The following is a 25850-nucleotide window of genomic DNA, read 5'->3' as shown; positions in this document are numbered from 1 at the left end:
TGATCATTGTGGTGATGTCATCGAACCCCATCCTCTTCATTTTTCTCAATGAGCCCACATTGCTGCCCAGCAGCATCCTTTCATACCGAGCTTGGTTCCCTTTAAGGCAAAACTCCAGTCCCTGCTGGAGAGGAAGAGGGTGAGCTGGGAGAGTACCGACGGAAGCTCCTTATATTCTTGGAAATTTCTGGCTACTATGATCCAGGCCGGCTCATCTGTGACTTTCCTTTTGATGGTGAGTGTCTGGCTTTTGGCCAGAAGCCACATCAGTGGAAGGTAATGGAAAAAAACACATGTTTGAGGCCAGTTGTTTCTGTCCCATCTGAAGACTCACTTTTTTTTCCATAACTGAGAGGAGTCTCCTTGGGTATGAACCACCTGGCAATCGGTGGCATCAGTACGTGTCTTGGCCACGTCCATTATTTAGCGATATTTGTGATCTGGCATAATTTGTCTGAAAAAGACACACGTTTCTCTGATATATAAGCTCTGGGAGAGCAAAGCCCAGTGTTTACTTTCCTTAGCTGGAGTGCTTGGCACATTGCAGGCGCTTATTATGCATTTGGTTGTTGGATGAGAGTTCTTACCCAAATTAGAAGCAATCACAAACAAAATGGTATAAAGTACCTCCTAAAAAATAGCTCCCTCTGCCCTCTTTTAAATTTTAGCAATTTTCTCCTTGAAAAAATCCCAAGTAATACAAATAGTTTCACCCACTTACCTAACAGCCTAGCCTCTGGCCTGTGCTTGCACAGTGGTGGTGATGATTACTCACACCCCTTCCTCCTCCCAGGCCTCTTAGAAGAGCGTGCACTGCTGCTGGGGCGCATGGGAAAGCATGAGCAAGCGCTCTTCATCTACGTGCACATCCTGAAGGACACAAAGATGGCTGAGGAGTACGTTGACCCTGCCACCGCACCACCCAAGGACTCCGACAGCAGGCTCCACAGACAGAGGAGAGGCGGGGGAGACAGAGGCAGAAAGCCACCTCCCCTCTGCTCTGCCTCCCATCCTGGCCCCTGATTGTGGTGCCATCATGAGGCTGCTCCCGCGGGGAGAATTGATGACCTCTCTTTAGACATGGCTGCTCTGGCCTAGTCTCACCACTTTCTCCCTTGCAGGTACTGCCACAAGCATTACGACCAAAACAGAGATGGCAACAAAGATGTAAGTAGTGACACTGGCCCCAGGGAGCACATGCGCTCTTCACTGTCCCTCGTAGCACACCTCATGCCCTTGGGTTTGGCCACAGGTGACACTGGTGGGAGTAGCTGAGATCACGGTTTGAATGTGTGTATTGAGGAAGAAGGCAAGGTGACCATACATCTTGGTTTCCTTGGGATAGTTCTGGCTTATTGTCATGCATGTGATTATCAGTAGCATGCCTGCCCTTTTACTTTCAAAAGAGTCCCAGGTTGTATAATAAATTATATGGTCAGCCTATTGAGGGGTATCTGATGGATGCAGTCAGGTGCACTTATATACTCGGTCTAGAATGCATGTGGATTCATCAGTGTCTGGAGACATTTTTGATTGTTATGTCTGGGGATACAGGGACAACTGGAATCTAGGTGGCAGAGGCCAGAGTTGCTGCTAAACAGTGCACAGGACAGCCTCAACAAAGAATTATCCAGCCCAGAATGTTGGGTGCTGAGGTTGAGAAACCCCGTGTTACTGGTACCAGTAGGAAAGATGGCATCTCAGCTTGGGGTTAATCCTCACCTGCCAAAATTGGTAGGGTCACAGCCTCAAGGCCAGATTCCTAGGAGAGATCTTTTTTTTTTTTTTTTTTTTTTAAGATTTTATTTATTTATCCATGAGAAACACCGAGAAAGAGAGAGGTAGAGATACAGGCAGAGGGAGAAGCAGGCTCCATGCAGGGAGCCCGATACAAAACTCAATCCTGCGACTCCAGGATCACGCCCCGAGCAGAAGGCAGGCGCCAAACCGCTGAGCCACCCAGGGATCCCCTAGGAAAGATCTTTTTGTGTCATTTTGCAGTGTTGGCATTTTGTCAGCAGCAAAATGTATAATTAACATAAGGCATTTGATTTTTTTTTCCTCAGGAAAAACAGTTCTTAATTCTTACCATCTTCAGTTGACTGGCTTTACCAAAATCTTTTAAAATGTGAAAAACGGAGCAGCCCAGGTTTTATAAACCCTCTTATTTTTAGGTGTGGTCATGCTGGCGGGTCCTGGGAGGCTTACTGCCAGCCTGACCTATGTGACTTGTATGAGACAGGTGTATCTGTCCCTGCTCCGGATGTACCTGTCGCCCCCTAGTGTTCATTGCCTGGGACCCATCAAACTGGAACTGCTGGAGCCACAGGCCAACCTCCAGGCTGCCCTGCAGGTCCTCGAGCTGCACCACAGCAAGCTGGACACCACTAAGGTCAGGAGTTCTGTGCAGATGGGAGGGACCTGGGGGCACGCTGAATGAGAGGAGGGCACTGAGAAAGGCACTGGGGTTTGAGAGCTGTGTGGCTTCAGACTTTTCCTCAGGTTCACTCCTGTTATGGCTCATCCTGTTCCCATCTCTGTTCCTGTCCCTAGGCCATCAACCTTCTACCAGCAAACACTCAGATTAATGACATACGTATCTTTCTGGAAAAGGTCTTGGAAGAAAATGCACAAAAAAAACGGTTCAATCAAGTGCTCAAGAACCTCCTCCATGCAGAATTTCTGAGGGTAAGAACCTTCCAGACTTTAGGGTGAGGTTGTACCTTTTAGCATGAGACACACATTACCTATAGACAAAAGCAGAGCTTTATATTCCTTTAACACTATAGCTCAAACTGACACAGTAACCAACTTGACATTTAGTTGCAGGGGTTTCAGTGAGAGGCATCTGTGGGGGCTGAAGGATGAGACTGTGCCAGCCTCTGCCTTCTGTGTGCTGGACTATGGGGCTTCTGTCCCAGTCACTCTCCTCTTCTAGGTCCAGGAAGAGCGGATTTTACACCAGCAGGTGAAGTGCATCATCACAGAGGAGAAGGTGTGTATGGTGTGTAAGAAGAAGATTGGGAACAGGTGAGCCTTTTCTCCACAACTGTGTAGCCCCAGCTCTGATGTGGTTCCTGCTCAGGATGGATTTCTTCCCCTTAACTAAAGGGAAAGCATGGCTGCTGATTATCTTGGCCATGGTTACTTCCTGAGCTTCCAAAGAGCAATCCATGTTGTCTGTTGTGAGTTAGCTTTGAGGATTTAAAGACTTGAAATGTATGGCATGTACTCTTGACTTCTTGCCTGAAAAGCCCTTCCCTTCTGGCAGCTAGATGCTGTGATGTAGCGAGTGGGTGTGTGTGAGTTGTATGTGGGCAGAAAGTTCTTATCTTTTAGGGTGTGCCTGTTAAGGAAGAAAAAGATCTTTCCATCTGCTGCTTCATGACTTGAGTAAAATCCTAAGCCAGTGTCATTTTGTTAAAGCATGTACTCTAGTCTGTCCCCTTTCCTGAGAAGCAAGGGTGCTTTGTCCTTTTTCTTATGTGGGTGGAAGAATCTTTGTCTTTAGAAAGACCTAACTTGCTGTCCATTGTTAGAATTAGCCTAAAACTTATTCTGATGGGCATTGTCAGCTCTCCCTAGACTGGTGCTGAGGCAGGCTGGTAGCCGGTTCCATCTGCCCTGGATTTCACATTGATGACTTAATAAGAAGTATTCTCATATTCAAACAGTCTTCAAACTGCATGAGCTCACCCTCTGTTTGATTATTTGGCAGAGACGGTTGCTATGTAAATCCAGAAGACGCTGAGGATGGGTCCTTTCTTGTGGTTAGGGTGGGTTGCTTCTGGGATGACACCTGGGTGAAACACCTTTTCTAGGAAGTGGTCTTCTTTTAGAAGTTGTTCTCCCTCCTGAGCAGTCTTTCTTCCATACAGTGCATTTGCAAGATACCCCAATGGAGTGGTCGTGCACTACTTCTGTTCCAAAGAGGTAAACCCAGCCGACACCTGAGCCCAGCATGCCAAGGATTCTTCAGATGGACAGTTCAGCTATCCCAGAGAGGAGAAGGAGCACCGGCCTTAGGATTGGGGGGCTGGCTACATCCACCACCAGGTGTCTCCCCATTTGGACACGACTGGCTACCTTGAGCCCTGGAATATCTCTGAATTTATCAGACTTATGGTCTGGTGTTACCAGCTTTTTGATAGAAAAAGAAGATATTAGCTATACCTTATATACCATTATGTTGCAGGCAGTTTCAGAGAATTTACTACCCCCGTTGACGGAAAGAGGTAGGGAAGGGCATCCTCCTGCCTTTGCACACCGATCACCTGAACAAGGAAAGTGTCTCAAGTGTCCGTACCCCCGAGATTGTTTATGCAGAGTTTTCTATTAAGACACGTGCAGGACTTGACGTGGAACTCTCTGCATGGTGGCCTGGAGTCTGGGAGGAGAGCAGTCCTAGGGCTCCCCTCGCTTCACTGGCTGGCCCTGGCTCTCAGGTGACAGCAGTCATTTCTCCATAGTCACAACCGCACACCTCCCTCTCTCCCCCCCACCCTCATCCCCTTGGGTCTCCCCACTTATCTCTTCCTGTTTCAGTCCTCGATATCGATTGTCTTCCTTTATCTCCCTTCACTGTTCCCCCCCACACACACTTTGTCTCCCATTTTTCCCATGCAGGGAATAAGTGATATAAACAAGATAAAATGAGAAGCAAGAGGACATCTCAGTTTTCAGCATACACTGATTTGATCATTGATTGTCAGGTATGCTGTAAATAGGTCCTCCTTGGATAAGAGCTGTATGCCTGGAAGCTTAGGGGAGCACTGTCCTCCATCCCCCCTGGAGCCGTATGTGACAGCGGCTCTAAGGACGGCCTGCACTAGGTATAAGACCTCTTAGGCAGACACCTGCAGCGGTGCCTGCTCCTAGGCTGCTGCTTGAGTGTCTGTGAGCCAAGTGCTTCATACTTTGGCACCTTTCTCTTTGCAGCCAGTGTGGTCTGCTTACCTCCCAGTTCAGCCTGGCAGTCCTTCTCCAGCTTTGTTCTGCTGGGGTTGGAGGCTGCACTGGCATGTCACAGGTAGGTGGATCTCTGCTACACACAAGACCGATCAGATGGGGAACTGACAGGGATGTGAGGTCAGGCATGTTTGTGAGGTGCCCAGGGACAGCTGAGAGCACTGCGGGAGGTGGGAGTAGTGGCAGCACATGGTTTTATGAAGGAACTCACTGCCAGATCCCTGGAGCAGGAGGCAGGGAGACCCCCCTCCTCCCAACAGAGCACTGAAGGCCCACAGGAGGAGTGGCTAGCACTGCAGACCGAGGACCTACAGGCAGAGCGGCCCTGCATCCTGTCTTCCCTGTGATTTGCAGACATAGCCTTGATGCTGCTGTGTTTTTAAGGTGGGAAGGGTGGGCAATGGCGCCCAGCCCTGACAGTGTTTTAGTAGCCTGTCCTTGACATGCTGTGGTTCTTTTTAAACCGATGCTCTGTGCCATGTTGGGCCTGTGTTGTAGGCCAGCTGGCCGGTGTTGTAGACTAGGCTTCTCCCTGGCACACTGTCTCGGAGGGTCTGAAGGTACAGAGTATGTGCCCTCAGCATCACACATGCAGATAGGGGCTCTGCTCAGGTTTGGGAGGCAAAGTGGTGCTTCTGAAGAGCCACATCCTAACTGGCACGAGAAGCATTGCTACCCTTGGACCTGTTTGCACAAGCTCAAAGAAGCTTCCCATGTGAGCAGCAGTAAAGTCATCAAGCCAGCCCTCTGCAGCAGAAACCCACCCTGCGACTCAAACCCCGTCTTCCTGGCTTGCTGTGTTTGTATCTTCCATTCCCACAACCTGTGTGGCACATGTGTTTGAAGCAATAAAGAATGTGTATTTTCTTTCTGGAATACATAAACCGCGCAGTTTTCCCAAACTCCATTCTTCCTTCCCTGGACTCTCTTTGCCCTCTCTGGAGGTACAGAGAAGGCTAGAGACTGGAAAGCTCTGTAATGACTTATGAGGATCTCTTATAATAAACATCATAAAGTAAGGAGCCAGCCAATTTGCATCTCTTTTTCCTCCCTTCCTGTGAAGTTTGATGGAAATAACTATGAGGAGATAATGATTTAGCTAAGAATTGAGAAGAATAAGCCAATTAACGACAAAAAAAGTCAGTATGACACCTCTGTCATGTATGTCTCCATCTGTGCCATAGAGCACAGCTACTGTGGCTGGTGGCTAATGGTTTGACGGTGCAGGTACAGAACATTTCCAGCATCACCAAGTTCTGTTGAACATACTGGAACTCCAGCTAATCCCTACTATTTCCCCCTGCACTTCACATATTAGGGCCTCATGCCTCTTCCTGCAGCTCCTAATGACTAGGAGAATCATGAAAGAAAGGTATGGAATTGGTGGGATTGAAGGGACTAAGGATGTTTGAGAATTGGAGAAAGGATAGTTCATGTTGGCCAGCTCCAAAAAGGCAGTTTGGTCCTTCTGTGTCCCCCTCTTGAGCCATCTGTGGTCATCTTGAGTTTTCTTTATTGAAGCCCAGAGCACGTGACTTCCAGGAGAGAGTATCATCCAGCTCAGAGCATGGGACGTCAGAGCACTCTGTGTGCCCCAGGTAGCTCCCTGCCCTCACCCGGGCCCCTCTGAGGTGAGTTCCTCCACACGCTGTGCATGGGTACCAGCAGCGGTGTGGCACTCTGGCATCTCAGACCCCAGCATGTGTCTTGGCTCTATGCTCCAAATTAAGCAGAAATAGGCCCTTCCCTTGGAGACAGGCCAGTGGCAATCATCTGCCTTTGTTTTCTGAGAGTTTCTGGTCTAAACTTGCCTACAGGGTTCATTTTGGAGTTGAATCACCTGTTTGTAGATGTTCTTTTTTTCAATCTCCACCTCAAGCCTGGGGGAAGAGTAGAGATGACTAAATCTTGGTTGAAGAACAGAAATTATCTCCCAATAGGTTACTGCCCCAGAGATCCTTTCTCCTGGAAACTGCCTATCTTGGCCATCCAGATGGCCACAGTCCACAGAAAAGGGGACATGACGTTCATCGGTAGCCTAAGGCTTACGATGGTCCAAAGAGTACTCTCCAAAGCCTTATCTCCAGTAGCTTAAGGATAAACAGACCTGCTAAAAGCTGTCATTGATGCCACCTGACCATTTCCTTGCCTGTTTACTTGGGGCATCCAAATATATCCACTGATCTAGCAAGAGGTCTCGGGCAAAAGCCAACAGAGCCCTGAGGCTGTGAATTTCCTCAGGATACAGATGGATCCTCCTCACCTTTGGTTGCATAGCCCAGTATTGGTCTGGTACACAACAGGCTGTCAGTGTTTGAAGAATAAATGAGAGGGGTCACAGATTAGAAACACATTCAAGTCCAGCTAAAACTGAACCAGAGATTTCTATGCTTCTGCTTAAGAGTCATGGGCCAGGTGGGACTTGAAGGGCAGATGGTTTTAGAACTTTTTTTCCAGCTGGAGAAAATAAGGCTTGATGTAGCACTTCCTGGCTTCCATCCCCTGGGCCTGCTGTGTCAGCACTGTCTAGAAGGCTTGTTGGAAATGTGGACATGTAGGCTCTACCCACACCCACTAAAGCAAATCATCCAGGGGGTGAGGCTCAGATATCTTTTCCAAAAGCAGCCCAATGATAACCAGGCGTGGGGTTTGGAAACCAGAGTACCAGTTCCTCATCCTCTTGGAGACAGGCTGAAGTGCCTCCTGCCTGAGGGAATTGGATTCCAGTCACTTCCTGGAGCACATTAAACCCCACCTCCAGCCCCAGCAGGCCACCCAACTCTGAGTCCTCCAGAGAGCAGCCAGCTCCACCCTCCCTACCTCGGTTACCTGTCAGACCTGAGCTAGCAGCAGGTGTAGCTGGAGGAGAGCAGGGTGGCTCTGGAAAGCAGGCAGGGCTTCCAGCTGAGAGCTGCTCTGCCTGGCCATGCACTGGGTGCTCTGGCCAAGGTGGCTGGCAGGCAAGGGGCTGCCCCTCCTGGGGGCAGTGCTGCTGCAGAAGAGAGAGAAGAGGGGACCTCAGTGGAGGCAATGGCGGGTAAAGTACATGGTCTTCCTTGGGAATTGTGTAGGAGCCCTGGGATCACAGTCCCCTGTGAGAACAGAGGCCAGCAGGGAATTGGGTTCTGATCTGGGCCAGGACCAATTTACTCTAGCCAACCTGGCAGAACGTAAAGAGGTTGGCCAAGATCTTGGCTTTTAGATATAATCCTCACCTCACCTCGATCAGGAATGGAGGGTGAGGTCATGTGATACTTCAGCTGTTGGCTCTGCCCAGAATGTACCAGCCTGGCTGTAGAGTGCCCCAGGGGAAAGGAGGAGGGTGCTTGCTGGGATTTTGAGGGGATAGCCCCACTTCTAGGAGGCTGCAGGATGCTGTTACCTCTCTTGGACCCAGTTGTTATCTCTTTAACGACTCGTCCAGACCAGTACAAGCTGGGCGACGCCTGGTTTCCCTTCACCTGCTGCCTCCTAGGAGGTGTGGCTTTCATCAGTGAGCTCCTGAGCTAGCAGGTGGGGTCTATCATGACTTTCTCTACGAATCTTTAATCTCCCTTCTAATCTCTAATGTCCTAGGGACATCACCCTGGCTTGCACTCAGGCTCCCAAGCTATAGCAGCAGCACGAAAAAGTGAGGGGAGCTGCCAGTTGGTGCATCACAAACATAATTAGTAACAGTGGCTACATATATTAAGCACTAATACCAGGCACTCTACACAACTTCTCATTTAAAAATCACCGCACCCCTATGGGATTGTAAAACCCCATTTATAGATGGGGAGAATGAAGCACAGGGGAAATCAAGTAATTTGCCCAAGGCCATTCAGCTAGTACATAGTGGAGTTTAGATTTGAACCCAGCCTGAACGATTCCAAGGTCCAGGCTCATCCCCGACATGCTGAAGTCCCAACGGCTGGGCCCTGCCAAGGCCTCTCAGTTCCTAAGCACAGCAACATCTGTGAGCCTGGGCCAGGCTGTTGTTCTGTGAGGGGACAAGGGAAGCCTGAGCTGGGCACCACCACGGGAAGAACAGGCCCGGCTCTTCCTGGGACTGAGTTCCAGAGTTCTCTGTTTCAGCGGGAAACCCACCCATACTTTGACCTCCAGGTGAAGGTGCTGAGGGCCAGAAATATCCAGGGCACAGATCTGCGTGAGTGACCCCCAATTTCACCCTTCTTCCCCTTCCTTTCCCCGGGGCCTCCCCAGAGTGCAGCAAGGGCTGTCTGGAAATGTGTGTGTGTGTTTGAGTGAGGCAGAGGGGCTAATGCTGACCATGAAGGAGTCCTCCCTGGTGAGGGAGCCCCAGGGCAGGCAGGGAGGGGCTGGAGGGGAGACATGTACAGACCTTGGACTCCTCCTTGATTGAGTCTAGCAAGTGGAGCAGAGCCAGCCTGGGTGAGCATGTGAGGCCAACTGTTGCCACAAATCAAGGTCTGTTCTCCAGCAGTTTACCACACCAGTGCTTGTCACGGAAGGGGACTTTGTTGCCTGAATCATGCCCTTTCAGGGGCAGCGGTCTGTGCAGCCATGTGGTCTTTTCAACTGGCCACTGCAGGATTGAATGGGAGGTATAAGTGGTCTAGATGGAGTTAAGGACATTGGCTCTCCCCACATCTCCTTGCCCCGCACAAGTAGCCTCCTTCCCCCGACCCCCAGCTCCTTCCCCTCCTGCCCCAGCCTTCCCCAGGCAACCTTTACAGCAATAGGAGCTAAAGGCTGAGGACCCCTCTCCAATCCCACCTGCAGTGTCCAAAGCCGATTGCTATGTGCAACTGTGCCTGCCCACTGCGTCCTCCAGTCCCACCCGGACAAGGATGATAGCCAACTGCAGTGACCCCGAATGGAACGAGACCTTCCACTACCAGATTCATGGTGCTATGAAAGTGAGGGCCAGAAAAGGGCAGTGGAGAGGAGAGGGCTACTTCCTGCCCTCCTGCCCTGCCTCAGGCTCCCACCTCTTACCCACCATTCCCAGAACGTTCTGGAGCTCACCCTGTATGATAAGGACATCCTGGATAGTGACCAGCTCTCCCTGTTACTGTTTGACCTGAGGAGCCTCAAGCCTGGCCAACCCCACAGACATACCTTCCAACTCAAGCACCAGGTGAGCCACCCTACCTGTGGCAGCAATGAACTGAACTCAAGGAAAGGTCTGGCACAGGGCACTGAGGTGAGGGCTCCTGGGCAGCACAGGCCAGGCCTCCAATACAGACCCTCCTCTATCCTATACTACTAACCCTCCAAAGATTTCCCTCAATATTTCTTCCCTGAGTGCCAAAATGTGAGCTGAGGGCAGAGTGCTTTGTCTGTCTTGGTCACTGCTGAACCCTCCGTATCTGCCCAGCAGACAGTCTTGAATGCATGAAGCTCCTCATGAAGATGATACTACCTACCCCTCCTGTGCCCAAGGAAGCCCCAACAACAGTCACCTCTTGTAATCCCTGTTGCTGAGCCGGGTAGGGGGCAGGGACAATCTCTGATGCTTTCAGAGCTCTTTGAAAATGAATGCTTCCTTGCTTCATTCATGTAGGATTCACAAGAGCTGCAGGTGGAATTCATTCTGGAGAACAGGTAAGTCTGGGTGGAGCCTAGCTTTAGTCATATTATTATAGTAACAGTCATCTCAAGGGGAGCTAGATGTCCCATGAGCTCCTCATCTTTTGCAGCCAAGTGCCTGCATCTGAAGTCATCACCAATGGGGTCCTGGTGGTGAGTAGGGAAGGTGGGTTAGGGCTGTCCAGGGCTGGGGGGGAAGTACAGATTCCACAATTGAGACTGTCATGTCCCCTTGCCTCTGAAGGACACTCAGGCCTTCCTGAGAGGGGAAATGTGCTAGGGAGGCATCTCCAGGGACCAGGGGCAAGAAGCTACCTCAAGTCGGAAGCACCAGATAGGAAGCCAACCTTCCTATCTTGTGCACTGGGGCCCCTGGTTGCTGGGACTGCTGGAGGCACCACTTTCAGCGGCCTTTTCCTCCTTCCCTTTCCAAGGCCTGGGAGGAGGGCTCCCACAGAACTCCTACCCACAAGGCACAGGCCCTGGCAAAGTTGTTAGCTGGGCCCTGCCCCAGATAACCCCTCATTCCACCCTGGTCTGTGAACAGTGGGTTCCCACAGGCCTCTGCTTTCCTCAGGCTGCCCCCTGTCTGAGAATCCAGGGCACCCTCGGGGAAGGTGGCACAGCTCCACATCGAGAGTATGGTGAGTCTGGTCCACGACCTTGGGTCTTGCCTTCTCTCCTGGGGGCTGAGGCCTCAGACATCAATAAGGTGGGTCTGAGGCAGAAAGTTCTTCAATGTTTCACCACTCACAGCTGACCAAGGATGGGACGGATTGCCTCTGAGAGTAGTGATTTCCTATCCCTGGAAGTGTTCAAGCATGAGGGTTGTACCAGTCCAACTACCGCTCCACAAAAAGCAGCCCTAAATCTCAGTGGCAGACAACAGGAAGCATTTATTTAGCTCACAAGTCGGATGGTCAGCTGGCATGTGGTTGATCTAGGCTGGGCTTGGTAGGAGTGAGCTGGCTTCATGCCATGTGGCCCTAATTCACCTTCTATGACCAGGGGACTGATCATGTTCTTAAGGTATCAGCCAGAGGCACAGCAGCAAGCCAAAATGAGCAGGTGGTCTTAAGCCTTTGGTCACATCACAGCCACTAACTGCCATTTTGCTCTCCAAGACAAGTCACAAGGCTGACCCTAAAGCTGGGGGGCAGCAATATAGTTGGCCTCTCTGCAGGAGGAACTGAAGTCACATGGCAACATGTGGAAATTTCAGAAGTGGAAGTGGAAGAACCAGGGCATGTCTGGTTCCAGTTAGGCCACTGATGTAGTGTGTTGCAGAGGGTAGCCGCTCAAGATCAGGGACAGGGGGCAGGAGGTGGGGTGGTGAACGTCCAGATGCAGCAGCAGAGCAGAGGCTGTGGGACAGCTAAGGTCCCCTCTGACGCTGAGAGTCTGAGCCCACAGGATGAGGGAGTCCTCATAACGCCTGGCACTCACTGTGAACCAGGCAACTGTGCTCAACATTCCATGTGTCTTTTATCTTTAATTCTCATAACAACCCCATAAAATGCACCTATTATCCTCATAATTTATGAAACCTTGGCTCAAACAAGAAACTTGCTTAAGGCAGTCTGCGGCCCCCTCTGTCTGTCATGCACATTCCTCTCTAGGGTTTTGCCTCCTTCCCAGAAAGCTGCTCAGAGCAATGTGGGCTCACAGGCCTCCCTCTGCCTCCTTCTAGCCTGGCTCTCCCCTGCTTTTCGAAGCCTCTACCCACCCACTTCCTCTCATCTTCTCTGCACACCCTCTGTTCTTGCAAGGTCTTACACTTTGGAAATAAAGGGCAGGACAACTTGCTATCTATTGTCTTCTCCCTGGCCACAAACCTTCCCCAAGGTGATGAGCACAGAGCTTGAATGGAGGCAAGAGATGGGGGAACTACCAGTGGAAGACTGGTAATTAATATAACAATGTGTGACAATTATAACATTATAATTATTATAGAATTATATTTTATATACTTAATATAATCTCAAAATCATCAGCCCCATAAACTCTGAGCAAGGAGCCCTCTCCCTTCCTGCTCTTCCCGTTCCCCAGGCATTGTGTTTCCTAGCCCTCTCCCCGCGTTCCCAAGTCTGACCAGGGCAGGTTAAAGGACCCGAGTGTCCTTCATGATGCCTTTGCTATGGGTCACAGAGCCAGAGAGTGAGCAGGGTGGTAAGTTGGAATTTCCAAGGGGAAAGACAGGGGAATTGCCATTCAGGGTGCTACCATTACATGCCACACACGCACTCCATTCTCACCCCCTCACCTGGGCCCTCTGCTCCCAGGCTCTAGGCAGATTTGGCTGACAGTGCCTGGGGCCTACGAGAAACCACAGCTCTTACCCCTGCAATGCCCCAAAGAGGGAGGCCTCCCAGCTACCTTCACCTTTCACATGAACCCAGTGATCAGCTCCAGGCTGGATGTGGAGCTGGAGGAGGAGCTTACAGTCCTGCAGGTGAGTGAGGCCCAAGTCTGAGAAGGTGTGGCTGGTAGAATCAGTCCAGCCTAGAGGGGCGTCCCAGGGCCACCACGGAGGCATGTTTTCCTTCACCATGGAAGGTTCCTTGGGTGTGTTTTCTTCTCTGCAGAGCGGCCCAAGTGCTGAACTAGAGACCCAGACCAGCAAGCTGGGCCAGGGGGGTATCCTGCTATCTTCTTTGACCTTAGGCCAGGAGGAACAGCGCTCCGTGGCCCTGGGGGAGGTAAGACTCTCTCTGGGTGCCTGAGGAACCCCTGCCTGCTCTGTGACCACCAAAAGAGGGCTGGGGAGGGGCCTGAAAGGAAAGTCAAGGGGCCTGAGAGGGAAGGGGTCATAATCAGCCCAGCCTGGAGTTCAGCCATGGTGTCCATATCTGGGCCAGAGCTACCAGAGCAACAGGGCCTGCAGGTGGGAGGATCCCACTCAAGATACTCAGGGACTGGGCTGTTGTCTCTTTCAGGACCAGGAGGTGGTTCTGAATATGAAGGCAGAAATAAGGTGAGGAAGGCTGACTTCAGAGGAAGGCTCTTGGGCTACCCAGGAAGTGTAGGCGGCCTCTTCTGCCTACTTGACTAAGCCTGGATGGTGGAGGGCATGTCTGGTTCCAGTGAGGCCATTCTAAGGGGTTCCATGGAATGTGGGTCTACTACTGTGAAAAATGGGCTGGGTCTGAGGCTCTCCTCCGGTGAAGAGTCACCCAGTACCTCACCCCTACCCCACCTGAGGCAGCTCTGGAGACCTTGACCTGCGCCTTGGCTTTGGCCTGTGTGACGGCGAATGGGAGTTTCTGGACAAGAGGAAGCAGATCGTGTCCAAGGCTTTGCAGCAAGCACTGGGTTTGAGCCAGGCTCCAGACAGCAGCCAGGTATGAAATGGAGGAGTTGGAGCCCAGGGTCACCAGGACCAAGTCCAGCCTCTTTCTTTGAGAGGACTGTGTGGCCAAGTCAGGACAGGAAGCCTTGAGGAGGGGGGAGGAACAGAGGAGGAAGGGGCAGGCCTGTTTGCCAGAGCTGATAGGCAAAATCAGGAGAGTCAGGACCCTGTGTGTAAGGAGGGATGAACAGCCCTGGCCAAAGGAGGTGTCTTAGTCCCCTTGGGCTGCTGTAACAGAACACCACAGACTGGTTGGCTTAGACAACAAACATTCATTTTCTCACCTGGAGTCTGAAAGTTCAAGAGTAAGATGCCATCAGGGTTGGTTTCTGGTGAGGCTTCTCTTCCTGACTTGTGGACAGCCACCTTCTGGCTGTGCCCCCACATGGCTCCTCCTCTGTGCCTGTAAGAGAGGGTAAGGGGAATGTCTCTCTTCCTCTTCTTACAAGGACACCAATACCGTTAGATAAAGGCCCCACTGTTATGACCTTCCATAACCTATATAACCACCTTACCGGCCCTTTCTACAAATGTCGTCTCACTGGGACTTCAACATGTGAATTTGCAGGAGCACAGTTCAGTCAGTCACAGTAGACAAAGGGATCTGGAGGTGGAGGGTCCATGGGAGCCTGGGGCGGGAGGGCAGGTGGAAAGGCAGTACCAAGGGAGAGAGCGATGGTAAATCAGGAGCAAGTTGGTGGCTTCCTCCTCGCTGCAGGTGTGCTCGGGAACTGGGGTCAATTCCCCGTGCTGACTGGGTGAGCAAGCTCAGACCGTTCATTTGGTAATGCTTGCTCTCTGCCAGGTTTCCACTCCAGAGGTGGGAGGTAAAGAGGACGTAGACCTGGCTTTTAGGGAGCTCTGTCTCCTTCAACACTCTGAAGGGGCTGTGCCCTTGCTGAGCACTGGCCAGGGAGCATTTCTTTCAAGACAGAAGAAAGGAGGGCAGAGAAAGGAACCAAAAGTTGGGGTAGAATGAGCTAAAGCTTCATGGAAAAATTGAAGAGCCAAAAAGCTTCTAGTCTGATCCCAGCAGGCACCTCTGATACTGAAGAGACATCTGGGCACCTCTCATGTCTGGGGCAGGTCTAGGCTGCTTGGTGGTCTTTGCCACTTTACCCAGTGGTTCTTAACTGGGGGACGGGGGCATTTTACCCCCAGGCATTTGTCAATGTCTAGAGACATACTTTATTGTAGGGGCAGGGAAGAGGGCCGCTACTGGCTTCTACTAGGGAAAGCCCTGGAATGCTACTGAACATCCTACAACATACAGGACAGCTCCTCATGACGAAAAATGACCCAGTCCAAAATTATCAACAGTTCCAAGACTAAGAAACCCTGCTTTAATGGTTTTGAGTGAAATCCAGTATGCCTTCCAGTTACACACTTTCCTGGTACAATTGTTAAGAGTCATCTCTGGGGTCATATTGCTTCAGTTTCATAACCACCACTTACCACCCGTGTGATTGAGAGCACATTATCCAACCTTCCTGTGCCTCAGGTTCCTAATCTGTAAAATGGGGATCCCACTGGGGTGCTGTGAGGATTCAGTGAGACAATACATATAAGGCTCTTAGGTCAATGTCGTTATGATCGCTTTCTGCTCAGGTGCCTGTGGTAGCTGTGCTGGGTTCGGGAGGTGGAACCCGAGCCATGTCTTCCCTATATGGCAGCCTGGCAGGGCTGCAGGAACTTGGCCTCCTGGACACTGTGACCTACCTGAGTGGGGTCTCTGGTTCTACCTGGTAAGTGAGGTGGGGACAGGGCCCAGAGTAAAGGAGAGCCCTGAAGGGGCAGGAATGTGAATGGTGGGTTCCCTGAAGGGATGCTGGGTTCCTGCCTCCAAGGGGGTTAGGAGAGGCAGGAAGGCAGTGAGTTCCCAGGCCTCCTTGAGTGGGCGGTGCAGGGCAGTGGGGACAAGGGATGGAGAGGTGGGGCACTCGCAGACCCTTGCATCCCTCTCTCCCCTTGCTGTGCTCCCTGCACCACTGCCCCTAATTCTCTCTCTGCCCAGGTGCATCTCCACACTCTACAAAGACCCAGCCTGGTCCCAGGTGTCCTTGCAGGGCCCCATCGAGCGTGCTCAGGCTCGAGTCTGCAGCAGTAAGATGGGGGCGATGTCCACAGAGCGCCTACAATACTATGTCCAGGAACTGGGGAGTCTGGAAAGCAGTGGCCGCAGTGTTTCCCTCATAGACCTCTGGGGTCTCCTCATTGAATATTTCCTATACCAGGAGGTGAGAGAAGAACAGATAATAAATAAATCTGGCTCCTTTCCACTGCTGCCCCACCAGCATTTACTTCTGCCTTAGTTACTAAGATTTGCAAAACTATCCCTTAGGTCTGAGCTCGCTGAGGACAAGAGGTAAGAACCCAGGGAGGGCTGACAGGGCTTCATCTTTCCTGGCCCTGAACTCCTAGGAAAGGAGAGCCTGGTCTGCCATTCTCAGATCTGTCTGTATTTTAGAATCACCTACACAGCTTTTCAAAAACACTTGGGCCTGGGCCCCAATTCTGCTACTGACTTGGGCTGATCTGGGTTTAGGCCCTAGCACACCTGTGTTTTGAGAGCATTCCAAGTGGTTCAGACCTGCAGCCTAGATGAATGCCACTCCCGCCCACTGACCAAGCTGCCCTGCAGCTCCTAGAGCTATGTGCCCAGCACAAGTCAGGAGATGAGAAGAGTCAGAGCTGAGGGAGGTTCTCAGCCCTGGGGACCTGGCCCCCTGGTGTGGTTCTCAGTTGTGGATGTATATCACAAGTAGTTTCTCACAAAAAGGATTCATGTTTTTGAATGATTTATCTTTTTTTTTTTTTAAGATTTTATTTATTTATTCACGAGAGACACAGAGAGAGAAGCAGAGATACAGGCAGAAGGAGAAACAGGCTCCCCGCAGGAAGCCCGATGTGAGACTTGATCCTGGGACTCCGGGATCACACCCTGAGCTGAAGGGAGACACTCAACTGCTGAGCCACCCAGGCATCCCATTGAATGATTTGTCTTTTAAAGAAAGTAAACTGGATTTTCAGTTTTTCCTTTAACAAATGTCCACTGATTCCCCTGGGCTCTAATCTGCTTTCTTCAACAGGAAAGAAGTAAGGAGAGGAGTCCCAGTGTCCCCGGAATTGCACAAAACTCACAGTGGCCTTACCTGTGCTGCTTAAAGGCCCTTAGCTGTCTCTAGAGTACTGGCCTTGGCAGCTGCAGCCTCTGGTGGGCACGCCATCCCCTGCAGGGTATCAGGCCATGGGGCCATCCCCATGGGGTAAGGGGATTCCCCCAAAAGCCAAATACCTCCCTTCATGCCCACTAGGAAAACCCCGCCAGACTGTCTGACCAGCAAGAGGCCATCAGCCAGGGCCAGAACCCTTACCCTATCTATGCCAGCATTAATGTCCGCACCAACATCAACGGGGAAGACTTTGCAGGTGCCTCGGTGTGGATGTGGGGACCTGGGAAACAGGTGGAGGTGGTGGTTGGTGGGAGGGTGTGAGAGGCCAGTGCTAGTAATGTACAGACGGGAGCCTTGGAGCACAATGGGGTTGCTGCCTCCTGCTCTCGGCAAGTCTGATTCCTGCTCAGGCACTCAGGTGTCAGGGGAACCCTGGTATCCTGGTAGAAAGGCCCTGGTAACATTCCCCTTTACTCTGGTCCCCCAGAGTGGTGTGAGTTCACCCCCCATGAGGTCGGCTTGCCCAAGTATGGTGCTTATGTTCCCACTGAGCTCTTTGGCTCTGAGTTCTTCATGGGGCATCTGCTGCAGCCCCGGCCTGAGCCCCGGATCTGCTACCTGCAAGGTGAGTCTGGGCTGGAGGGCTGGGGACAGGGCAGGGACTGGGCCAGGACCTGAGATGGGCTGGAGTTGTGAGGGCCCAGGACCTTGCCTTTCTCCTTAGGTATGTGGGGCAGTGCCTTTGCAGCCAGCGTGGATGAGATCTTCCTGAAGACTGCTGGCTCAGGCCTCAGCTTCCTAGATGGGCACAGATGGAAAGTAAACATCACAGGTGAGGGTAGACACCCTGACCTCCCCAGACCCTCTTTTCCGGCACCAGTGCCATGGCTGAGGCACGAAGGATGAGGGAGGGGGTGGTGAAGGACTTGGCTGTCCCACTGGGTTCAGAGAAGTCCTGAGAAAATGACTTCTAGCTTAGGGTCTCTAGATGCCCAGAAGTCTGCAGAGGCAGTGTGGCTGGGGCCTGGAGGAAAGCCCATGTCAGAGAAGCCAGTGGGAGTTGTGAGTGCTCTGTGGTAAGGCCTATAGCTTCAAACTCTCTGCTTGGGTTCCAATTATGTCAACTCAGCCCAGGACCATGGGGCATCTCATGCTTATCTGTCCACACACCTCAGGGCTCCTCTTCACACTGCTCCTTACGTGGCCTATGTATGAGCTCCCTGCTGCACAGAATACCTTTATCCACCTATCTTTTCTGGATAACTTCTGCTCAGCTTTTAAGATTTAGCTCAGACATCATTTTGTCAGGGACCTTCTCTATTCTCCTTCATCCCTCCGGGCTGATCAAGGGTCTTACCACCAAAGTCTCATAGGACTATGTACACACTCCACCACTGTCCTTACCTCAGGGCATCATTATGATTTATGATCTCTTTATGTGGCTCTCCCCCAAGTAGGCCGGGGTCCTATTCACCTTCCATCTCCGTTCAAGCCTAGCACGGTGTCTGGCATGCAGTACTCCTCAGTGGGTATTTGATGGATGAAATTCTATTCAGAAGTTGTATATACAACTTTTTTTCAAGAGGAGAAAATAAATTATCACTTTATAAATATAGTGCCATAGGCAACTTTCAAAATATAGATAAGCTGAAAGAAAAGGTCATTTAAGGGATGCCTAGGTGGCTCAGTGGTTGAGCATCTGCCTTTGACTCAGGTCATGATCCCGGAGTCCTGGGGTCGAATCTCGCATTAGGCTCCCTAGGGACTTCTCCCTCTGCTTATGTCTCTGACTCTCTGTCTTTCATGAATAAATAAATAAAATCTTGGAAGGAAGGAAGGAAGGAAGGAAGGAAGGAAGGAAGGAAGGAAGGAAGGAGGGAGGGAGGGAGGGAGGGAGGGAGGGAGGGAGGGAGGGAGGGAGGAAGGAAGAAAGAAAGAAGAAGAAGAAGAAAGAAAGAAAGAAAGAAAGAAAGAAAGAAAGAAAGAAAGAAAGAAAGAAAGAAAGAAAGAAAGAAAGAAAAAAAGAAAGAAAGAAGAAAGAAAGAAAAGAAAAAGGAAAGAAAAGAAGAAAAGAAAAGAAAAGAAAAGAAAAGAAAAGAAAAGAAAAGAAAGAAAAGAAAAGAAAAGAAAAGAAAAGAAAAGAAGAAAGAAATCATTTAAAAGAGGTTCTGAGAAGTAGTGGTCTGAGGCTTGGGAGCCAGGGGGAAGGAGAGATGAATGTGGGGAGGAAATAGAGGGGGTGCCCTGAGTCATAAAGGCCACTGGACAAAGGAAGGCACGACTTCTCACTGTATTTCACCCTCCCACCCCCACTAGATGACTGCCAGAAGCTCCAGCTACATGACCCCACACAGCTGCGAACCAGGCTCTTCACCCCCCAGGGCCCCTTCTCCCAGGCTGTGCTGGACATATTCACCTCCCGCTTTACCTCTGCAGAGAACTTTAATTTCACCAGGGGCCTCTGCCTACACAAAGACTATGTAGCTGGCCAGGAGTTCGTGGCCTGGAAAGGTGGGTGCTGCTCTGGGTGGGGCTCACTGGGGCCAGTGCTGCCTTTTTTCCTGGGGGCTGGGCTGTGGGCTCCTACCACCCAGGGGCTGAGAGGGAAGGACTGGGATGTCTGCCAGAAGGCAGGGCCAGGGGTTGGGGTAGGAGACTCTGCTGCCCTCAGAACAAGGGGAGGAGAGATCTCTACAGAGAGGGATGTTCCGTTCCCAATGGGAAGAGAAGAGCAAGCATTTGACCCTGCTGCAGCTACGCACCCTGACGCCTTCCCCAACCAGCTCACTCCCATGAGGGATCGCCTGTGCCTGGTGGATGGGGGCTTTGCCATCAACTCTCCATTCCCCCTGAACCTGCTGCCCCAGAGAGCAGTGGACCTCATTCTGTCCTTTGACTACTCCCTGGAGGCCCCTTTTGAGGTAAGGTGTACAGTGGGGATGAAGTGAGGATCTCTGTTGAGGTGGCCTAGCTGGGGATTTGGGGATGGTGCTTCATGGAGGACCAGGCTTCTAATCTTCAGGCAGGTGCCTTGTGAAGATTTTTAGTGGCACTGGACTCCCCAACTGGAGGAAGGGGGTTGCTGAGGTTATGGGATGGAGTGGGGGCTGGGAGAAGAGGCCAAAGATGGTCATCAGGAGTCTTCCATCCTGGTGAAGAGAAGGCTCCTGTACCGGCCCCTGCCTATGTCTGATAGCATTCTTTGCTCCCATCTGGATCTGGATCTACTGTCCCTTAGTTACTGTAGTAACAACAGAGCCATGAGGTCCCCCAAAGAGTGTCTCGAGACAGCTCCCTCATGTCCTGTGGGGGTAGTGGACAGGTTCTACCATCTGGATGAGGGTTCTGGTTGTGCTGCTGGGCCAGCCCTTCTCTCTTATCCTCCTTAACTTCCGGGGTCCAACAAGAGCCTGGGATTAGATGATGGATAAAGCCTCTTCCCATGTGACCTTCTGTAATCATTCCATGTCCACTGAAATCAGCCCCTACTCGGAAGCATGGAGGCATCAGAGAAGGGAACCAGTGGGTGGTTATGGGAAGAATCACCATGAGAATGCTGGCAATTGTCGTTAATCTGGCTGATAGGGTTTTCCACATTTTTATTTTATAAATAAAGCAACTGGCTCAGAAAGATGATGTCACTTGCCTGTAGTCACTCAGCTAGTAGAGGGGCTGTGTGACCGCAGGTGGTAGGATGCAGGGTCAGAAGCTGGCCTCCTTGCCCAGGTCTTACAGATGACAGAGAAGTACTGCCTGGACCGAGGCATCCCCTTCCCAAGGATTGAGGTGCTCCCTGAGGACTTGGAGGAACCCCGTGAGTGCTACCTGTTTGCCAAGGCCGAGGACCCCCGCTCACCCATTGTGCTGCACTTCCCCCTTGTCAACCGTACCTTCCGCACACACCTGGCCCCAGGTAAGGGGAGACCCTGGACCAGGGTCTGGCTCACGCAGCCCAGAGATGGCGGTAGGGTGCTTTTCTGGGAGTGGGCTTCCTGGACAGCATACCAAAGCGTGCCTCCTGGAGGGCCCAAGCTGGCCATTGGTACCCTCTTCTGGGGCCCCAGCATTCACACTGGCCCAGTTCCTCCTGATGGTCAAGAGAGCTAAAATGTGGGTCCAACCAGATGTCCTAGGGCAAGGGGGAGCTCCTGGGCTGGCTCCTACCCCCAGAGTGCCCCAGCTTGGTCTCTTCTCCACTTCTCATCCACAGGTGTGGAGCGACAAACAGCTGAGGAGATAGCCTGTGGGGACTTTGTCCTGAACGGGTCAGACACTCCCTATGGCATGATGAACTTCACCTATGAGCCTGAGGAGTTTGAGCGGCTGGTGGCTCTGAGTAGATACAATGTTCTGAACAACGCGGAGACCATGAGGCATGCCCTCCGGCTGGCTCTGGAGCAGCAACAGGCTAGGGACAGGGCCAGAGGCCGACCAGGCTGGAGTCGTAGGACTGTGAGAGAGGGGAGCCATCGTGGGCTCCAGACCAGGGATTGAGAGAGGAGGAATGATAGATGCTGTGGGGCTCCTGCTTCCCACATTACAGAGACCTGCTTTAGGTCCTCTACTCCCCAGAAAGTTCCTGCAGAATGGCAGCTTGGCTTTGGGGCTGGACCCTTCTTTGTGTTTCTGGGAGATGATGGGGCAGCAGGCCTCTCTAGGGCTCCTGGGGATGGGGGCCAGAGGTGACAGTGCTCATTTTACATTGGAGTGTAGAGGGGATCAGAGGACAATCTAGCCCCAGGGCCTGCCCCAAACCCAGAAGGATCTTAGAAGACCCAGATCTTCAAACCCTCACCAGACGGAGAGCTGTGAGAACTGAGGGACAGGTTCCTCTCCTTAAGCTGAGACCAAAAGCAAAGATTCATCCATCTAATCCACACTTTTCTGGCTAGGATCCCAGATGCAGTGCTCAATGCTATCAGAATAAAGGGGGATCTTGGGGGTTCCCAGTTTGGATCACTACCTTCATCCTTCAGCCTGCTGACTCTCATTGGCCTCTGGCCTCCTCTGTCTCCCTCACTGCTCACCACCCTTCTCTGCTTAGCCTCCTGAAGGCTGTGGGATGGTACTCTCATCCTGGCAGAGCTCCAGTTGATGGGTGTGCTCCTGTCTGCCTATTACTAATGCATCACTCTTTAAACTCAGGCCACACTCTCGTCATGTGTACAGCTGCCATCTCTTGCAAATAGCCTTGCCATTCCCAGAAGCTTAATGGGTGTGTCTAGAAGGTGTATCTGTTTATCAGGGAGCATAGTAAATGTGTGCCTGCAAGTGTGTGCATGTTCCTAGTGAGGGTGGGGCTGGTGAGCACCTGTCTGTTGGCAGGGATGGGCATTGGTAGAGGGTACCTGGCTGGCAACCCAGAGGCCTGGGTTCCTGGCTCTTTCACAGATACATGCTAAGATCTGGACAACCTGGCCCTCTCTCTCCCTGGTTTTCATCCACCCTGACCAGCTGAGACCCTCTGAATAGCTGGAGCCTCTCCAGCATGGGCAGATTTTAAGTCTGTGGAGAGGAGATCCACCCTGACTGGGGAGGAGATCCACCCTGACTGGGTGTCATCTAGGAGCCCTCAAGCCCTAGGCCTCCATAGCTGCTTCATCCCACCCTATACGGAGCTGTCTGGGTCCCTTCAGTGGCCCGGGTGCCATCCTCTCTTGAACACTCGCTTCTACTACTGTCTCCTCCAGAGTGCTATCCTGGGCTGCAGCTTTCCCCCTCCTTCCTGTCTCGGATCAAAGCCACAATGGCTCTTCCAGTCAGGGATTCCTTTAGAGGAAATCTCACTTGTCCCAACTCTGAGAAGAAAACCCTCATTCTAGCTCCCAACTGGAAGAAGGTCCTAGCTTGTGCCCCCAGCCTGGCCTGGCCTGGGACCCCCAGGCCTCCAGTTGGATGAGAGCGGAGAGGACTGAAGGAGCCAGGGCCCAGAAGGGCCAGTGATTTTGACTGGCATGGGGTGGGAGAGAGTTTGGTTCTCTCCTGCCTCCTCACCATTGCTGTCCATCATAGACCATCATCCCTGTCTTGGCTCAGCAATGAGAGGTTTCCCTTGGCGTAGCCCCAGGCTGGCTCCTGAGCTCCCGCTATGGTCACTGTCATCATCACCCCTGCTGTGATGATGTCATCAGTAACTTATTAAGACCTCCACAGAGTTCACAACTTAGAACTTTGTAGAGTTCTTAGAACTTGGAACTCAGAGAGTTCTGAGTTCTTAGATCTTTGTGGAGCTCAAAACTTAGAATCTTCAGTCATTCTGTCTTTAATGCCTCAAATAGCCATAGGGTGTCTCTGGCTTCCTGAGGGTAGAAATTTCTGTTTTGTTCGCTGCTGTATTTTCAGCGTTTAGAGCAATGGCTAGCAGATAGTAGATGCTCAGTAAAAATTTGGCAAATAAATGAATGGGATCCTACATTCTAGAGAAGTGGATCATTACCCACCAGCCATGAAAAGATGTGCAACACTGTATTCCAGTGGTTCTTAATCCATTTGCTCCTTTTAAAAAATCTGATAAAAGCCATAGACCTTCTCCCAAGAAAAATGCATGTACATATGCAAAATTGCATACAACAAGGTTTCTGTTTTACTATGTGATCACCACCCCAGGGGGTAGGGGACTGGTGTTTGCCCTCCCAGGCCAGCAAGTTTTATGCAGGAAGCAAACACCTGGGCTTGTGCAGAGTTGGGAGTTACCTTGATTCATACAGAAGTGTAGGAAATGCCACCTTGGCTCAGATCAGGTTCGGGAAGATGTAATGAGACAAGGGTGGAGGGCTAGGATAGGGACGCTGGTCCAATTCTCTAGCCAAGAAATTGGTCAGGGGTGAGCTCAGTTAGAGCATGAGGAACCATCACCAGGATTGAATCTGGGAGCCAACCAGAGTGAGGAGTGGGGGGTCAAAGATGACCTGGCCAGTTTGGCTCCTGCTCCTAGGTCAGGAGGGATCTAGTCTATTTCTAATGTATTTCTGCCCCATTTCTAACCCTGGCCCAAGATGGCCAGAAAGATGTTGCAAGGTTCCAAGGGTGACCAGGCTGAAGGGATTTGACCACAATAACACAGCTACAGGCTTGATTCATTCTGAGGCTGGGCAGAAACACAGGAGCAGGGATGTCATTCCTTAACTTGTTAGACCCCTTCATCAGGTAAAGGAAGAAAATGATGGCCACCAAGCCTGCATGTATGATTGCACAGGTTGTATACTACACAATTCCAGGGGCTGCCATTCACAGGAAGTAACAATGTGAACTTTCCTGGTGCAGTTGTACCACATGGCAGCCCTGGGGTCACGGTCTTAGCTCAAGGTGCATGAGAACAGACACATTCAAATATTAGGTCTCTTGGCTTCTTCAGATATATCTCTGGGCATTCACAAAAGTCTCCTGCAGAAAAAAGAAAGAGGTGCAGGGCAGATGTGGGGTTGGGGGAAGGGAAAAAAGGAAGGAAGGGAGAAGGAAGCAAAAGAGAGAGAAAGAAGAAAGAAGCATTTTCTTCTTTCGTTGGCTGGCACAGCACTAGGAGGGGGGCCTCCCGTATTGGCAGGTGGCTGTTGGCAGAGGTGCCCCCACCTTCTCCAGAGCTCAGTCCCTGCAGCTGATTTCCTCATTGCTACTCCATTCTTTTGTTGAGAGTTTAAATGAAAGCCCCCTCATTTCAGATGGAGTCATTCTTGGAAAGGAGAAAAGGAGGATTACCTGCATTGCTCTGCATGCACCTATTTTCCCCTCAGTACCCACTCTATGGCAATTGAAAAGCCACAGGAACACAAAACAGGGCAAGGAGTCCAGGACTTCCCCATGCAAGAGAGAGAGAGTCTACACTGGGGCTGTCCTGCAAATCAGGGAGGCTGGTCACCAGAGTTCAGGGGTGGAAATTAAATTTTTTCTATTAGGACAAGTGAGGCACAAGAAATATTAAGCAAGTAAGAGTCCACACATATTTTTTAATATTTTATTTATTTATTTGACAGATAGATAGAGCCAGAGAGCACAAGCATGGGGAACGGCAGAGGGAGAGGAGAAGCAGACTCCCCACTGAGCCCGAAATCCAATGCAGTGCTCCATCCCAGGACCCTGGGATCATGGACTAAGCCGAAGGCAGATGCTCAACCAACTGAACCACACAGGAGCCCTGAACTCACACATATTAAAAAACTTTTATTTTATAGGGGCACCTGGTACCACCTAAGCCTCCTGTTTCTTGCTTTCTGATTCAATTCTCTTTCCTCCACTATCCCCCTCTGCTAGTATGAAAGTTCTATTTTCTATGTTTAGAATAATATAGTGCACCTCTTCTAAGTAGTAAATGTATAAGATTAAGTGTACAGTTCGGAGCACCTGGATGCCTCAGTCAGTTGAGTGGCTGACTCTTGATTTCGGCTTTGGGTCATGATCTCAGGGTTGTGAGATGGAACTCTGTCAGGCTCCACACTTAGCAGGAGGTCTGCTTGAGATTCTCTCCCTCTCCTCTCCACCCCCTTGCATGCATGCTCTCTCTCTCTCTCAAATCTTTTTTTTAAAAAAGATTAAGTGTACTCAATGACTTTTAGCAAATTTACATACACATGTAACCATCACTATAATTAAGATATGGAGCATTTCCATGACCCCAAAATGTTCTCTTGAGTTTCATCCTTTTTTTTTTTTTTTTTTTTTTTGAGTTTCATCCTAATCAATCTCCAACCCTTGGTCCCAGTGCCTACTGATATGCTTTTTGTCATTATAGACCAACTGTGTCCTTTCCAGAGTTTTATATAAATGGAATTATATAGTGTGTAGTCTTTGGGGTCTGGCTTCTTCCACTC

The 25850-nt window shown here is 51.0% G+C and overlaps 2 protein-coding genes and 1 long non-coding RNA gene across 5 annotated transcripts in view; 2 read left to right on the top strand and 1 right to left on the bottom strand.

Annotated features, from left to right (window-relative positions):
* Positions 1-5994, top strand: part of VPS39 (VPS39 subunit of HOPS complex) — a 47331-nt gene extending 41337 nt beyond the window's left edge. For all 3 annotated transcript variants that reach the window (XM_025473068.3, XM_025473071.3, XM_025473069.2), the window contains 7 exons: positions 107-235; positions 794-896; positions 1122-1167; positions 2243-2392; positions 2554-2688; positions 2939-3030; positions 3879-5994. In XM_025473068.3, coding sequence (XP_025328853.1) covers positions 107-235; positions 794-896; positions 1122-1167; positions 2243-2392; positions 2554-2688; positions 2939-3030; positions 3879-3954 — 731 coding nt within the window. In that variant the 3' untranslated portion in view covers positions 3955-5994. The remainder of the gene's footprint in view (positions 1-106; positions 236-793; positions 897-1121; positions 1168-2242; positions 2393-2553; positions 2689-2938; positions 3031-3878) is intronic.
* Positions 5995-7074: 1080 nt separating this feature from the next.
* Positions 7075-22014, top strand: PLA2G4F (phospholipase A2 group IVF). The gene is made up of 20 exons (XM_025473088.3): positions 7075-8005; positions 9046-9118; positions 9715-9851; positions 9944-10072; positions 10499-10539; positions 10635-10677; positions 11102-11168; positions 12807-12976; positions 13110-13223; positions 13461-13498; positions 13730-13865; positions 15482-15618; positions 15888-16110; positions 17188-17302; positions 17534-17671; positions 17771-17878; positions 19363-19557; positions 19801-19967; positions 20773-20959; positions 21257-22014. The coding sequence occupies exons 1-20, from the start codon at positions 7895-7897 to the stop codon at positions 21538-21540; spliced, it is 2613 nt and encodes an 870-aa protein (XP_025328873.1). The 5' UTR covers positions 7075-7894; the 3' UTR covers positions 21541-22014.
* On the bottom strand, positions 17667-23170 carry LOC118352880 (uncharacterized). The gene is made up of 3 exons (XR_004810776.2): positions 23041-23170; positions 18451-18617; positions 17667-17844 (listed from the first exon to the last, which is right to left on the bottom strand). It is a non-coding gene; the product is annotated as an uncharacterized LOC118352880 (long non-coding RNA).
* Positions 23171-25850: the final 2680 nt, after the last annotated feature.

Source organism: Canis lupus, chromosome 30, assembly GCF_003254725.2.
Source record: "Canis lupus dingo isolate Sandy chromosome 30, ASM325472v2, whole genome shotgun sequence".
NCBI lineage: Eukaryota > Metazoa > Chordata > Mammalia > Carnivora > Canidae > Canis > Canis lupus.
Note: the sequence above shows the minus strand (reverse complement) of the source record. Positions and strands in the feature narration are given on the sequence as shown.

Excerpts from the sequence above, each read along its gene's own strand:
- PLA2G4F (XM_025473088.3), top strand. The coding sequence starts at position 7,895 with ATGCACTGGGTGCTCTGGCCAAGGTGGCTGGCAGGCAAGGGGCTGCCC. Across the intron at positions 9,852-9,943 it reads AGATTCATGGTGCTATGAAA|AACGTTCTGGAGCTCACCCT; the intron begins GTGAGGGCCAGA and ends CACCATTCCCAG. Across the intron at positions 10,678-11,101 it reads TCACCAATGGGGTCCTGGTG|GCTGCCCCCTGTCTGAGAAT; the intron begins GTGAGTAGGGAA and ends TGCTTTCCTCAG.